This window comes from Desmodus rotundus, chromosome 3, assembly GCF_022682495.2.
Source record: "Desmodus rotundus isolate HL8 chromosome 3, HLdesRot8A.1, whole genome shotgun sequence".
Taxonomy (NCBI): domain Eukaryota; kingdom Metazoa; phylum Chordata; class Mammalia; order Chiroptera; family Phyllostomidae; genus Desmodus; species Desmodus rotundus.
The window spans coordinates 130872488-130889332 of record NC_071389.1 but is presented as its reverse complement, the minus strand read 5'-3'; the positions used below and the strand labels follow the sequence as shown (position 1 = coordinate 130889332).

General features: G+C 33.9%; 1 protein-coding gene across 1 annotated transcript in view; it reads right to left on the bottom strand.

The window, feature by feature from the left end:
• Positions 1 to 16845, bottom strand: part of PTPRQ (protein tyrosine phosphatase receptor type Q) — a 196997-nt gene that overhangs the window by 139728 nt on the left and 40424 nt on the right. Inside the window, exons 15-17 of the mRNA XM_024579714.3 lie at positions 8913 to 9095; positions 8422 to 8523; positions 3361 to 3481 (exon numbers count right to left, since the gene is read on the bottom strand). Coding sequence (XP_024435482.2) covers positions 3361 to 3481; positions 8422 to 8523; positions 8913 to 9095 — 406 coding nt within the window. The remainder of the gene's footprint in view (positions 1 to 3360; positions 3482 to 8421; positions 8524 to 8912; positions 9096 to 16845) is intronic.

Genomic DNA, 16845 nt, shown 5'->3' with positions numbered 1-16845 from the left:
ATAACTTGTCTTTTTTGTTTATGATTGTCTTGATATTTATCAAGTTTGATACCTGTAGTTCAAGTTGACCCATTTGAACTGCTTTATAGTAGCCCACTGAATGACTATTCTTCATTTTTTACTAATTAACCTACTGTGGTTGGTAATTTAGATACTGTTTTGGCTGTGACAAATACTGTAATAAACATTCATGTATATGCATCTTTTTGCTCAAAAATAAGTGTTTTTACAAGAGTCTATAACTGGAGTTGGAAGTATGAAACAATAGTATTTGCACATCCTTGAAAAAAATGACTAGCAAGAAAGCGCAAAAAAAGAGCTTTTAATATTTCACTAGAAACCTCAAGTTAAAAGACCAAGAACACTCTTATACTCAACAATACTCCCTCTATCGGTGTATCACTCATCATCCCAATTTGGCCCCCAAATCCCCTTTCGACAATACTATTGGTCTTGTATTGTAAAAGACACAGTTTATTCATGTTGCCTCTGAACTTTCATATGTTGTTTCCACTGAGATGTTCTCCTGGTGTATGAATTTGTCTTTACCACCTTCATTACAAAATGGGAGTAAATTCATGAAATGTGAAATGGCCCTTTTCCCATTCTGATTATTGATCTTATCATATACTCAAACCATCAGGTAGTTTTAAAAGGGTGAAAATCTTTTAGAAAACTGGAAGAAATAAGACTAACTATACTTTTTAGCATATGGAAGGCCATTTTCAAAGGTAAGCTTTTTGTTATGGGGGAAATAATTTGACTAATTTGATTTTGAAAGTTGCATTAGAATTGTTTGACTGCCTAACATACTGCTTGGCAAAATTTTTAAAATATTTTACATGGGCCTATTTTATCTCCAATTAGTCTGTAATCATTTCAAAGTTCTATATATTTTATATCTCCCCACAGAGTTTAATAAACATCTGTCAGACTAATTGATTCAGAATTGCTTTCGTAATTACAGCTAAGAAATGTGCAAAACATTTCAAAGCCAAAATCCGTACAGAAGCTAGAATTTTCAGCATCATTTTCATTCCACAGTGTTTTAGCTAAACCTTATAGACCATTCACTCAGAAGTTTTATTTAAAAAGGAGAAAACTACTGTTTAACTTCATGCATAATATAGAAGTAAAATTGCTAAACAATCCAAGTTGAATTCAACCATAAATAAATAAAATGTACATCAGTTTACTTAATCCACAATGTATTAGAACAGTAAGATTACAGTATGCTAATAGAAATTTATTTATTGAATAGCAGTTGCTTTAAGAATGTAAGGATTATGTATCCTTTGAAAACACAAAAGCATAATTTATCAATATAGCTGAGGAAAAATGCTTCTTTATCATCTTGCTAGATGATAAAATTATTTCAGAAAGCAAACTTTAGAAGGAAAAATTAACTTAAAATGTAATGGGTTAAAGCAGATTTCTGAACACACCATCCACAAAGAGTATATGACTCACATAATAGTGGATATAAAATGATTACACATTATCCCTCATGAGCCATGTTGTAAAGAAATATTTATGACAAAGAGAGAAGTCATCAAGTGCAACAAATGTAATAAGAAGACTGCATTTTGCGGACATACTGAAAAGAGTAAGTATTCAAAGATTTTTTTTAATGATAATTATTGGAACAGCTAAAGCAATACAAGCAGAATTATGAGAGAAATAAGGACTTCTAAAACAGGAACCCTATTAATACTGATAGCCACCATTTATAAAGTATTTTAAGAGAACTATACAGATAATTGTCAGAGTCAAAATTCAAACCCATGTCTCTCGGACTTTAGACCCATGTGCATTATGTTATAATACCCGCCTCCAGGTCTTCCCAATAAGGTGTATGACAAAAATCCTCAAAAAGCATTAGTGATTGTGAAAGAAGCCAGAATTAAAACTCTTCCTTTAACTACATGAGCTAAAGCTTCCAACAAGTGTTAGTAAGAAGATGTTAGAAACTTTTAAATGCCTCTATATATTTCATTATCATTAATAATATCTCAGTCTGTTACAGATAATATCCTTGAAGATGTTAACATGTTTTTCCATTTTTGTTCCTTCTTCATGTGATCTTATCCTACTCGACCTGAAGCATCCCTTGTCTGTAAGAGCATCACTACTACTCATCACTACTCTTATGGCAGAAATTCAAAGAGAAAAAGTCAATACCAATTTCTAACTCTTAAAATATACTCTTAATTCATTCATCCATTCAAAAATACTTCCTTAATTATGAGCCAGCTAGGTTTCTGTTTATGGGTCTACAGTGCAGTTATCCCTTGGGAATGTAGGCTCCATAAGGGCAGGGATCACATGTGTGTTTTCGTTAGGCATATAGGTACTCCTTCAATATTGTTAAATGAAGGGATAAATGAATAAACACAGGAACAGAGGGAAATGGTTACCTTTTTCCCACTGCTTCTCTTCCCACTGACATCTCATGTCACTCTCAATTTCGCCATGACTAGGCAAAATGGCTAGGAATCAGGGAATGAAGAACATAGGAGGTGTCCTACATAGCAGTTTGCAAAGAGTTTGAAGACAGATTAGAAAAAGAAAAATCCTAATTTAGGAGAAAGAAGAGACTTTTAAAAACTACTGTAGCTTCTCAATGCTGGATCTTCCAATTCAGGAATCAAAAGTAAGAAATGCCCATGTTCTATAAAATATTGTATAAAATGTGTTTTCTGAGTTGAGATATTTAAAATGCACTAGTAACTATATTACATAACTGATGAATCCTTTTAATATCATCAACATTAGATGAAAATTAGTATTTTTATCTATTGAATTTTCATGAAGCAGTATAGCTATGTTGTTCAATTGACATGAGATACACTGTAGGATTTTATCTTTTTCACAAATGATGCATAAATAGAAAATAAAACAAAGGTGATTAGAAAAAAATAAATCCATGGCTTACATTCCCATGAAAAACTGACCATAACATATTCCTCAAAAAATATCTTTTAGTTAAATTTTAGTCAGAATGATTATGCTCAAGGAACCTTTGAAAAACTGTCATATAAAGAATATTTCTGTAAAACTACAAGATTTAAGTATTCACTTATCAGTCAGTAACTTTAAAGAGAAGAAATTTAGTATAATTATGCATAATAGATCATTGCTTTGTTTTAATTACAAATAATTGTATTATTTGACAATGCTTGGATCTCCACATAATATGGGAAAAACTTTGTTTTTAATAAAAGCATATTAACTGGCCTATTAATAATCAGGTTCTAATGTAGTATCAAATCCTGAAATTTAAAAAACTGCATTCCTATTATGTTACAGATTAATACTTGTCCTCAGAACTATTTCCAAAAAAGAAAAAAAAATTCTTACCAGACATAAACTGTGTAATAGAGGATAATTCCATTTGGCTCCAGGGGTGGTTGCCATGACAACTTCACAGTGACACCAGACAACTGTTTTACAGAGAAGTCATGGGGGGGAGAATCAGGAGCTGAAAATTTAGAGTATAAGATAATTTATTTTATTGAACATATATTAAAAAGGTTAAAATGCAGATGCACAAAATTTTTATTATAAGCTTTCTGGGAAATGAATCAGGTACAGTGCTTTTCTCCATGGGCATGGGAGACTGATGTTTACTTTCAAAATTAGATGATAAAAGAAGATTTTGCATGGTGGTGTTAGAACATCTGTTTCTGTGATTCAATGGAAAAAAACAGTTCATGAGAAAAAAGAACAAGGGCTATGTCATAGTGATTCACCTACTGCCTAAGTACATCTCAGTCAATTATCATTCTCTAATAAAAATAAAACTCTATGGTGAATGAATATAATACACAGTAAAAAAGCTCCCCCCAAAATAAAAATAGATGCAAAAAATCAGACATCTAAGAAGTGGGAAATTGTTAAGCATTACATTGGGAGAGCAGTTACAATGACTGACCCCACAAATAAAAACTACACCCCTCAATTTCATTTGTGTCAATAAAATGTAAAATAATATTGGAATCTGTTCACTGAGTCTTCCAAATTGAATGGTTAACAAAACAAACACCAATGTGGCACATAAACAGTAATTCTTACTTCTAAACAGTGCAAGGATTCAAATACTTTAGCAATTCTACATTGAATAAGCACATATTACTATATACTAGCTAGCCAAGTTTATATTTCCATTTAGATAAAACATTTAGAAAAGCATTTCTCAGCAACTATACCAGTATATAGTAATGTCTTAGAATATTGATATACAACTTTTTGCATATTAAAGGGTATAAATTATGAAAACCTTGATCCTTATAGTTTTACATGGAAAATTAACAAATAGTAAGCTAATAGGAATTTTGAGAATTTTTTGACATATTTGAATAATGTTAATACATGTACACATCATTTTTTCCAATAATTTTGAAAAAGTGCTACTTGGATTATTTTAATTTTTATTTTCTGAGTAATCTCAGTTATACATGTTTGTATACATATGTCTCTGTGTGTTTTCATTTTTTGGTAACAACAATTTTTACAAAAGAAAGTTTACTGAGCAGAGAAAAGGTTTATGAGAAGAGCTCTAAGGAATAATGGTGACAGCTGTATTTATATTTTCATTAGCTATTCCGACTGGCACTATAATAAAAATGCTATCAAATACTGATTATCACAGGAATCCACATATCATTTGGAGAGTCTGTTTCCCAAGACATGCATTACCTCTGACTGAGAACTCTCACTTGTCAAAACAGAAGCCTATAATATTTTCCCTAACGTCTTTGCAAAACTTAACTTTTGTTTATTATTGGAAAAAAAAAGATTTCAATCAAAAATAATACTGATTTAGAATATACACTGTAACTAAGCATTTCTTTCCATACTATGTTTTAAGATACTTATGTGAAATATTAGATAATTCTTGGTATTCTACATTTAATCTTCCTATATTTTGGGGTATTTGTTATGAAAAATTGTGCACTGCTCAATGAATATAGTTAACATGCCTATCTAAATAAAATACTGCATATCTACAATAACAAACTGTTCTAATAATTTTGGCATTTGTATCCTAAATTACAATCCAAATAAAATAAAATTGGAAAAATTAGAAAAATAAATGCAGTATCTTTTGCAATCTATCCAATTCATCATGACAAAGCATATGAGAATACATGAGAAGGGCCTTCCTAAGGCTCCTACTCTCTCTGCCGGGCATTACCTTCCTTATCTCTCCCTCTTTACTCATCTTACTTCAAGTCACAGCTTAGAGATAACTTGCTCAGCTGCACTTTTTCACATGCCTCAGAATAGCTACAGTCCTTCTTTGGTCCTGGTGAATAATTTTGGGGAATTGTTATATGAGGAATTAGAATTATCAAAATTATTTGTTTACATATTTGTTAAATTTCTCTCTCTCCTACTGAACTGAAAGTTCATGAGGACAAGGAGCTCTTAATATCCAATTAAGCAAAGTTTCTCAGGACTTCATCCTTTCTCAATCTCCTTGTAAGTTTTGGATAAAGGGGTCTTGTTCTTCACCTTGTTCCTTAGAAATTGCACCAATGATGCCAAGGATTTCTTTTTTTTTTTTTTTTCCACAGTCAAATAGATAGGTTTTTTTTTTTTTAAATTTTTATTGTTATTCAATTACAGTTGTATGGCCAAGGATTTCAATGAAAGTTTACCTTGACTCTGTGTTTCTACCAGCCCAGGTATTCAGATGTGTAGTATAATTTGAAACTATCAACTTGAGAGGTAAAAAGCCCTGCCTGTTGGAAATATATGTTCATTACTGGCCTAGGTTCCTTTACGAAAGATCTCAAAATCTCAGAACAATTTAATTACATTAGAAATAAAGAAGTTGGCAAATAATGACAGTTTTACTTCTTCCTTTCCAATTTGGGTGCCTTTTATTTCTTCTTCTTGTCTGATTGCTGTGGCTAGGCCTCCCAGTACCATGTTGAATGGGAGAGGTGAAAGCAGACATCACTATCTCATTCCTGACATTAAGGAAAATACTTTTAGTTTTTCCCTATTGAGTATGATGTTACCTGTAGGTTTGTCATATATGGCCTTTATTATGTTGAGATATATTCCCTCTATTGCCACTTTGCTGAGAGTTTTTATCATATATGGGTACTGGATTTTATCAAATGCTTTTCTGCATCTATCTTATGATTTTTATCCTTCATTTTGTTTATGTGGTGTATCACGTTAATTGATTTATGAATGTTTATCTTTTCAAAAAACAGTCCTTGGTTTCATTGATCTCTGTTTTTTAGACTCTGTTTCATTTATTTCCCTCTGATATGTATTATTTCCTTTCTTCTACTCACTTAGGTCTTTTCTTATTCTTTTTCTAGTTCCTTTAGGTGTAAGTTTAGATTGTTTATTTGAGATTTTTCTTATTTCTTGAGGTAGGCCTGTAATGCTATGGATTTCTCTGTTAGGACTGCTCTCTCTGTGTGCCATAGATATTGGGTTACTGTGATCAGAATGTCTATTATCAATAAATCAACAAACAACTGTTGGTGAGGATGTGAAGAAAAGGAAACCCTTGTGTACTGTTGGGGAGAATGTAGACTGGTGCAGCCACCATGGAAAACAGTATGAAGGTTCCTCAAAAAATTAAAAATGGAACAGCTTTATCACCCAATGATTCCACTTCTGGGAATACAACTGAAGAAATCCAAAACACTAATTCCAAAGAAGATATGCACCCCTATGTTCATTGCAGCATGATTTATAATAGCCACACTAAGGAAGCAACCCAAGTGCGCATCAATAGACAGGAGGATAAAAAGATGTGGTACATATGTACAAGGGAATATTACTCAGCCACAGAAAAGAATGAAATCTTACAATTTGCAACAGCATGGATGGACCTAAAGGGTATTATGCTAAGTGAAATAAGTCAGTCAGATAGGACAAATACCATATGATTTAACTTACATGTGGAACCTTAAGAACAATATAAATTAACAAACAAAACAGAAACAGACTCCTTAATACAGAGGACAGACTGATACTTACCACAGGAAAGGGGGAGGGGAGAATTGGATGTAAAAGGTGAAGGCATTGAAAAGTACAGACTAATAGTTACACAATAGTTATGGGGATGTAAAGTATAACATAAGAAATATATCCATTAACATTATAATTACCATGTACAGTGAAGTGGGTACTGGAAATATTGAGGAGAACATTTTGTAAACCATATGATTGTCTAATCGCTATTGTATACACTTGAAACTAATGCAAAATAATATTACATGCAAACTATAATTGGAAAAAATTTTAAACTAAAAAAATGCAAATTTGGGCAGGTAAATTTTAGTAGAGAAACAAGTGTAGTAAGTAGAGACAATGACTAAGAAAGAATAACCTCTGAGAACACTGAGAAAGTGGGGCAACCCAGAGGACCCTACCACCATGCTTTGATGAAGTAATTTGGTGGAGGTGAGACAGTGAGAGGCCTGAAATGGGAGAATAGGGTTCCAAAGACTTTATTATGTTGAATAACATAAGTCAATGCGGAGAAAAAGCCTTTTCTAGAAGTGTACAATGCACATTTTGCCCTGGTGAATGACTAAAATCTGAACATCATCAGGGTACAACCTAGGTTGAAGGTGGGGGAACTTGAAAGAGAGAGGAAACAGAGATGCTTTACACAAACTTATGCTATTTACAGGCCCACCCCTCATGGCAATAGGGCTTCCTTTTATAGAAAAAATTAATAGTCCCAAAACATACAATGTATAAAACATAAAATACAAATACAAATACAAATACATTCCTCAAAAGTAATTTTCTAAGGATGATATATGTCTCTAACTTGGCGAGGTATTGGTGTAAAGTAGTCTTGGTAATAAAATTGATTTTTTCAGGTTGGAAAACGTATGTTTAAATATTCAATAGGAAGGTTATTAACATTCAGGAATACCATCTTGCAATTATGCAGCAAAACTGGAAAATAACTTGAACTCATTAGCAAACTAACTCTAATTAGATTTTTAAAAAAACTGTTACAGGTTGACATAACAGAATCTGCTACAAAACTTATGTAAATGTCTAATCTTATGAACACAAAAGTTGAAAAACACAGTTAGCACAACTAATATGTTAGTTGATGTTCAAACCATTCAAACCAAAATTTTAGCCTTAAAAATTCTGATTAAAAAGTATTAGTGATATTTTTATAAAGCACAGATTTTTAGGACTCCAGAATAATGCAAAAAAAAGCATTGTACACCTGATTTTGTTGAACGTTCATCTGACTACGCCAGCTTCTTTTACACCATGACAGTGAGATCTGTGTAGGGCTGGCATGGCTCACCACTGCTACCAAAGGATAGGGGATTTTTTTATGCTATAGCTTCATCTACATACATGGCTTTTGAAACGGGATGAACTCAAAATATCCCTATCTACTGCCACACTTACCATCTTCGTCTGTCAGTACGCTTATGGGTGCACTCCGAACTCCTTCACCTTTGAGAGTGCTAGCAGACACCTCAACCACATACTGAGTATATTTCTTCAGTCCTAAATAGAAATAAAATGGACGAGTTGAGACTTAGGAAATATCCTTTAATAATATGCACACGGCAAACTATGAAAGGTCTCTTAGCAATCTTCCAGAAGTAAAAGCTAAATGAAAATGTAAATCTTGGAAAGAGTAACTCCTATTAAGAAGACAAAATGATATAGAGTAATATGAACAAGGATTGACCTAAAAATTCTTTCATGTCAGCTGAAATAAACTCCTAGCTTATTTAATCAAAAAGCCAGAATCTTCATAGTCTGTATAAAACTACTCATAAATACCATTCATAGTATAACAAGCTAACATTTTTCTGGCCACTCTGTCAATATAAATCTAAATATACAACATTATAAATATATATATATATAGATATATATAATTTTTTTACCTTCAATGCTCTGGGTCAAAGAGGTTGTATCTATAGTTCTTTCCACATTTCCATTACTTCTTTTGAGATAAATTGTATATTTTTGTATTATTCCATTGGGACTACTTGGGGGAAGGAATGATATTTCAATCTCTCCAGAGGAAATATTTTTGTAAGTAATATTTTCTGGTGCACTATCAGGCACTGAAAGAAAAGGAAAATGAACTAAATCCATGAAACAATCCCATCCTAAAAACCTATTCTGCTGAAGTTCTCCTCCAAGTGCACTAGGATGTAATTGTGATAAATATCTTTTGTGTAACTATTTTATTGTTGTTCAAGTACAGTTGTCTGCATTTACCCCCCACTCCAGGCATCCCCACCACCCTTCCCTGATTCCACCCTCCTTGGTTTTGTCCATGTGTCCTTTAGAGTTGTTCCTGAAAACCCTTGTAATAAATATCTTAAATGAAGCAAGATGTAGATAAATTATACACAGAAAATCATGGAAGAAGAGATTTTATCTCTACGGAAAATTCATATGATGATTTTACAGAATAATGCTTACAGGATGATATTTTTATTAAAATACTTGTAACTGTATTAAGCTATCTTACACTGAAAAACGCTCAGATAAAAGAGGGTTAGAAAACACTTTAAATGATTGTGTCTTTCATTAATTACCCATGTATATTAAAAGTTAAAAATTAGTTTTGGTCTAAAACAAGATCTATGACAAGGCATGTAATTTTTCCTAGATGCAATGCCGCATATCATATGTATGACCTGGCAGCAAAAGAGCTTCCTAAGGATACAGGATATAAGTAAATAAAACGCTAGTTTTTGCATCTACTAACGTTTTTACTGTATTAAATGCAATGGTCATAAATAGTTCTCTACATATATTTAAGTGCTAACACTACATGTGGGATTCCAATTTTGGCAAAATATTGGAATATATATTTTAAACTGAACGACTATCTTAATTAAAATATTTACCCTGGCCAGGTGGCTCAGTTGGTTGGAGCATCATCCCTTACACCAAAAAGCTGCATGTTGCATGTTGTATGTTCCTGGTGGGCACATACTTAGGTTGCAGTTTTCATGTCTCATCTGTGTGCATACAGAAGGCAACCAATGTTTTTCTCTCAAATGGATGTTTCTCTCTCTCGCTTGCTCTCTCTCTCTCTCCCTCTCTTCTTTCTTCCCTCCCTCCCTTCCTTCCTTCCCCTCTCTAAAATCAATAAACATATCCTCAGGTGAGGATTATTTAAAAAATTAAAAAGTAATTAAAACACTGCATAAAATTAAAACAGATTTTTCTTTCAATTACTTGCTAAGTTGACAGGAAAGCTAGAAATCTGTGGTGGCCAAAAAAACAAAACAAAGTAAAATGAAACAAAAATACAGTAAAAACAGGTATCCAGAGATAGAAGCTGGTAGTAAAGCCAGCTTTGCCTTGGAGAATATTGGCCAATCCTGGTAACTTTGAATTTCAGTATTAATAGCTGTATGGACTGCCAGAAAGCCTTAGGCCAGAAGAAGGATAAGGGATGTGCCTGCATAAAGAGCTAGAACCCTATACAAATGCAATTTCAACTAGAACCATTATATTGGACAACTTCAGGGAGCACCTTGAATTCTTCTGGAGAGTGCCACAGAATTCACTGTGAGTGGTAACTCTTGGACTAGTGCAATGTAGTTCATTCACTCTCAGGGAATGGAGAGAGGAAAGTAAATCCACTACACAAAAGAGAACAGAAAAGAAACTTTTTTCTCTTGCCACTCCTCTTGATAAAGAGGTGGGAAAGAAAGAAAAATGACGTAGTTTTGGAACTGCAAGTCTGTCCCTATGGACCTATGTGGCCCAAATCCATGCAGCCTGTACCGCAGGAATTTGAATTAAAACAAATCTGTAATCCTGAGTTGCTAACATTCAAAAGCAAATAGCATAAATTTTCTCTGAAGAAACTCAACTTCAACTCAGGCCACATAAATTTCCCACAGATAAAGTTTCAAGTAATATGAGCTCACTGATAAAAATCACTAAACACCAATAGTTAAAGCCAGCAAAGAAAAAGAAAAAAATAATACACACACACAAACACACATCAGATTTCAAAAGACATCAGCTATTGAACTTACTAAAGAATAGAATAATGAATTTTTAATATATCTCAAGAAACAAAACATTTAAAAATATGAACAAAAAGTTACTTAAGTAATAATAAAAAGCATAATAACCAAGCAGGGTTGAAAAAGAACCAGACAGACTTTCTACAACAGAAAAATAAAATTACTGTAATTCAAATTATCTTAGTGTATAAAAGCAGATTAGAAAAAGATAGTGAGAAATTTAATGAAAAGAATGATACTATTGAAGAAATTGTCAAAATGTAGATCAGAGAAAGGAAATATTGAAAATACAAAAATGGCAGTTAGGTATAGAGGTTATAACTAAGAGGGTCTAAGATAATAGAATGAAGAAGAAGAGATATTTGGAAACATAATGGCTGAGACTTTTCAAAATCATTGAGCGTTACGGAACTTCAGATCAAGGAATTCCAATAAATCCCAAGCAGAAATTTTTTAAGTCATATTTAGACAATTCATTGTGAAACTATAGTATGCAAAAAAGATATTATCTTAACAGCAACAGAAAAAGATATATCATCTATAGAAATGACAATTAGGCTGACAATTGACTTTAATTGAAAAACAACTGGAATTCTATATCCAGAAAAATTAATAAGAACAAAATAAAAACATTTCCAGACAATCAAAAACAGAGAGAATGCATGCCATCAATACAGCGTTGATAAATAAAATTTTAAATAATGAACTCTTGGCAAACAAAGTATTTTCTGGAGATGAAAGATCATAGTTGCAAAGATAATGTTTGAACATCGTCTTCACAGAACAATAATAATAATGTTTAAGTTGGGGGATTAAATAATATAAATATGTAAATATGATTGCCATTATAGAGTCCTATTTTTAGTTATTTCCTTTCAAAATAAAAAATGAACCTTTTAAAATTAGTATTCTAAATACAATGGACATAAAAAGTGCTACTAATAAAGTTAGTAACTAGAGAAATAAAACTCGGAAGTCTTGAAAGTGTGGATACACTGTCCCCTTGCCAATTGTTACCTGCTATCAAGTGTACTGCAACTAAGGCAGACTTAATAGAAAAAACTGACATAAAAATTTTGATAGTTCCAAAAATTTTGGAAGGTTTGTAAATCAGAACATAGTTTGATGTAGCAATATAATCTACTATGCCTTCCCAAACACCCCAAATCTCCTCTCGATGCTGTGGTAACCTTCTGACTCTCACTGAAATCTTGGACCTGCTGAGAGCACAGCCTCTTAGCTCTCTTGGGTAACTGGTAATCATTTGTTTTTCTCCACGACCCCTATGGCCATAGTACCGGGGAGATGTATAGTTGTATTTATTGCTCCTTTTTGCTATATTCATATCTTTTCTCCTTCCTTCTGCCTGAAGAACTGTATGAGCTACACTTCCTTAGGATAGTCATCTAGTATAAAATTTTCTTATTTTTTTAATTTTTTAAAAAATGTAATGCTTTATAGCCAAGTAGTATTCCATTGCATAAATGTACCATACCTGTATTATCCACTCATCTACTAATGGACACTTTACCCTTTGTAACAGCATGGATGGAACTGGAGAGCATTATGCTAAGTGAAATAAGCCAGGCAGTGAGAGACAAATACCATATGATCTCACCTATAAGTGGAACCTAATCAACAAAACAAACAAGCAAGCAAAATATAACCAGAGACATTGAAATAAAGAACAAACTGACAGTAACAGGAGGGGTGGGGGAGAGGGGTAATGGGGGAAAATAGGGGAAGGGCCATCAAGGAACATGTATAAAGGACACATGGACAAAGCCAAGGGGGGTAGGATAGAGGGTGGGAGGTGGGAATGGGTGGTGCAGGGGGCCAAGGTGGGGGGAAAATGGAAACAACTGTACTTGAACAACAATAATATATGTAATAAAATAAAGAATATGATGTAAAAACAAGAGAAATAAGGCAGTCAGAGAAAGACAAGTGCCACATGATTTCACTCCTATGTGGAATCTAATGAACAAACTGAACTAACAAGCAAAACTGAGACAGACTCATAGGTAGAGAGCAGGCTTGCAGCGCTGGGGGTTGGGGGGCACTGAGGAGGTGGAGGGATGGAGCAAAAGAGACAAAAAAGATGAAGAATTCATGGACACAGACCACAGCATGGTGATTGCTGGGGGAGGGGGATGGATGAAGTTGGAAGATAGTATGGGTAAATGGTAATAGAAAAAATACAATAGAAATGTTTTTAAAAATAAAAATTATGAAAAAAAAGCCATCTAGTGATATTCTGCCACTTTTCTAAACATCTAAAAAATTTTACCACCCGTTTGATGGACTTCCTCTCTACCACTCTTAGAGGTGTCAACGTCGATGCGAATATCTGTCCAGTTCCCTGGAGTCTGCATTCCTTGATCTCTGCAATCCCAACAGTCTTTTCCTCTACCCCACCTTAACCACTAGCCTTCACAACACCCGAATCCTTGTCATTACCAGCAACTGCAGTACTCCTCCTCTCTTTGGCAACTCCTTTCCACCTTTCCAGCTTACCAATTCTTATTGTGTCGATCAAACAATTATTTTATCCTCATCAGATCATTATTGCCCATCATCTTTCTACTTACTCAGGTCAGAGTCCATAGTCTGTCACTACAACCTCTCCCCAGCAATCTCCATCAACTCCTTTTTTACCCTTACTTTCCTGGCAAAATTCCAGTTCGGATTAAACTGAACTCAGTGCTGGTGCCGCATCAGCAATGTCACAGCTGGAAATGTCTGAATAAAACACTGTGTCATGCTGACTAGTCTCATTTAAATTTATAACCTCAAATATCAAATAAAATCTTCTTCACTGTCTGGCAGCCTGTGTGTGTGTGTGTGTGTGTGTATATGTATAATTTACTTTTCCATTCTGTTGTGTATATTTTCACCATCCTCTCTCTCCACAAACACCCAATACTCTCCCCCTCCTTGTCCAAAGCTGATAAACTTGCCTCTCAGTTCACTGAGAAAATTAAAACATTCAGAAGAGAACTACATTCTCTTTCTAGTACCAATTTCCCTTTAATTGCCTTCTCTTCTATGCCTTTCCAAGGCCTAGCCCTCCACTTCTACACTAGATTCCTCTCCATCTACCTAGTCAAATGTTTTAGACTTGAAGTTATTTCCTCTTTGTTGGATTATTCATTTTCTTTTTTATTGAATCATTTCCATAATTATATGTGAAATGCATGTGAAAACACATTATATCTATTACAGTAAAAAAAAGACTACTGTCCTTTCAACTATTGATCCTATCTTCCACTTTATAACAAAATTCTTCAAAATTTGCCTTTACTCATTTTAGCCATTGTCTTACTCATCATTCTCTCTCAGTTCCCCTTCAGTTAGGCATTTTCCCTTATATTTTTTCCATGAAACCTACTGTTGTGAAGTCATCAATAGTCATCAATAATCTCCATCTTCCCAGACCTTCCATGATCTCGTCCTGATTTTCTTCCTACCTCAGTGTCCACTTCTGCTTAGTCCTTGGCTAGCTCCTCCTTGACTTCCCCAGTCTACAGGTTAGATTGCCCCAGGACATAACTATACGTCCTTTCATCTCCAGACACTCGCCCTGACGTGACCTTTCCTCATCCCTTCACTTTGAATATCAGAGATACGGTGATGCCTCCAATTTATGTATTCAACTCCACATTCTTCCTCTGACTTTCAAGCACATATACAACCTCCTTCATGACAGGCATTTGGAAATTTCAAACATATTCAAAACAAAACTACTGAATCCCTCCAAAGTGACCTTTTAACTAACTTCCCCACTTCAGTAATGGTGCCAACATTTTTTACCCAGATATTCAGATAAAAAAACTGGTAATATTGATTTCTCGCTTTACTCCCAAATCCAACATATTTCGCAGCAGCCTTCTAAAATTGCAAATCTTACCAGCTTCTTGTCTCAAAATTCTCTAATACCTTTCCACTAAAACTAACCAAACTTCTAACATTGGCACCCAAATCTCTGCATGGCCCACCTCTGTCTGTCTCTCTCCTCATCTGCTAATTCCCTCCCTGTAACTCATTCTGCCTGAATGACAGAAACATTCTGTTCTTCCTCACCAGATAATGTATCTTCACCCAGGGACTTGGCAAGTGCTATTTTTCCTTCTCAAACACATTTCTTCCTTATCCTCATCTAATTTAATCCCATAGATTATTAATATTCCTGGGTATATATAACATCCTCAGAGAGACCTTTTATCAGTCTCTATCTCAAATAGCTGCTCACTACTCCATAATTCTCTCTCTTCTTTCCCTCATATTTTTTTTCTTCAAAAAATTTACAATTTCCAAAAGTCATATGTATCATTTGTTTACCGGCTTATTTTCTGTGGCCCTTGTAAGAGCGTTAAGTTCCAGGAGCTAGGAATTTTGTCTTGTCTACTGTTGTATCCACAGTGCCCACTAGAGCTGTAGGACATGATATGGAGTCCATAAAAATCTGTTCAATGGGTGCATAAATAGTTCAGAATGATATAGAATGTGCTGAAAATAGGAGAGAAACTCACAGCTAAGGAAAATAAGTAAAATTAAATGAATAGCTTTTCAATAGTAAGAAACAAAGGAATTAGTGACGCTATGCTTGAATTTTATAATTCAGTACAACTTCTGATTTTGAAAAATTCTCATTGGCATTTTCTAAGTTGCCCTGTGGAGTTGCCTGCCTACCCCCAGTAGTCAGGATATAAATATGCATCCCTGATGCAGGCTGATATCCTTTGCAGTTTTATTCCTTAATCCTGAGAGAATAACCAGTGCTGGATCTTCGGGGAAAGTAAAGCAAAACCAACTGGATGACTTACTAATTTTAGAGAGTGGTGAAGAACTCTTCAGTTTTCTAAAATAGCATAGTGTTTCCAAGTGTGGAAGTAGTGTATAAAATAGATAACTCAAGAATAAAGGTAATTAGTATAGTTAGTTGAAATAAGATGAATCTATGTAAAAATTAAAAATAAATAATTTAGTTCATGATGATACTGTACTAAAATAGGAAGTGGGAAGTTACCTTGAATATGCCAAAAGATTGTTGTTTGGCATATATAGTTTTAATCTTACATAGATAAATTAAGAAATGCTATTAATTGATATAAATTTATAAAGTGCTACACAAAATTTTAGTCAACATCTAAGTTACTATCCACTGATGGTTGTTGCCCAAAATCAGACATATTCAAGGCATTTGGTTAAAGGCTTACTGTAAAAAAAGTATGTCTTAAAAAGGAAAGGAAATACATGGATCATCAAAGGGTAATTTGCATAGGAACTTAGAGTTCTTTTTGTGATTATTGCACACTACATGAGAAAATATAAACTAATCCCAAGTTTGCTTGTCAAACTGTGCATTCTATACTTAAGCACACAGAAACACATATGCGCACACATGAAATCAGTCTTGTGTTGATCTTTCCTGCTTGAACACAGGAGTATGGTATTTCACTTCCAAGCATTAATGAACCCTGATTCTCCAATCGAGATAAGACATTTGAACAAATAATGTTCTCCTATTTGTAATTAGCAGCATTAACACATGAGTTAGCACATTCCTTCATTTCTTATAAAACAATAACAAAAAGTGGGCTCTTGTTTTTTAGATAAGAGTAAAGAATAAACCTGTAAGCCCTGGGAAGAGATAGCTGTTCTTGAGCACATCCTGTTTCAGATGACACCTTGAGACTCTATTTAAAATTCTAGCCTCCTTTTATGCAGAAGGAGCTCAGTCGTGGTAAACACGATCTAGGAAAAGTAACTAACATAGATTCCATTGTCCATCATTTCCATCTAGATGGGCAATGCA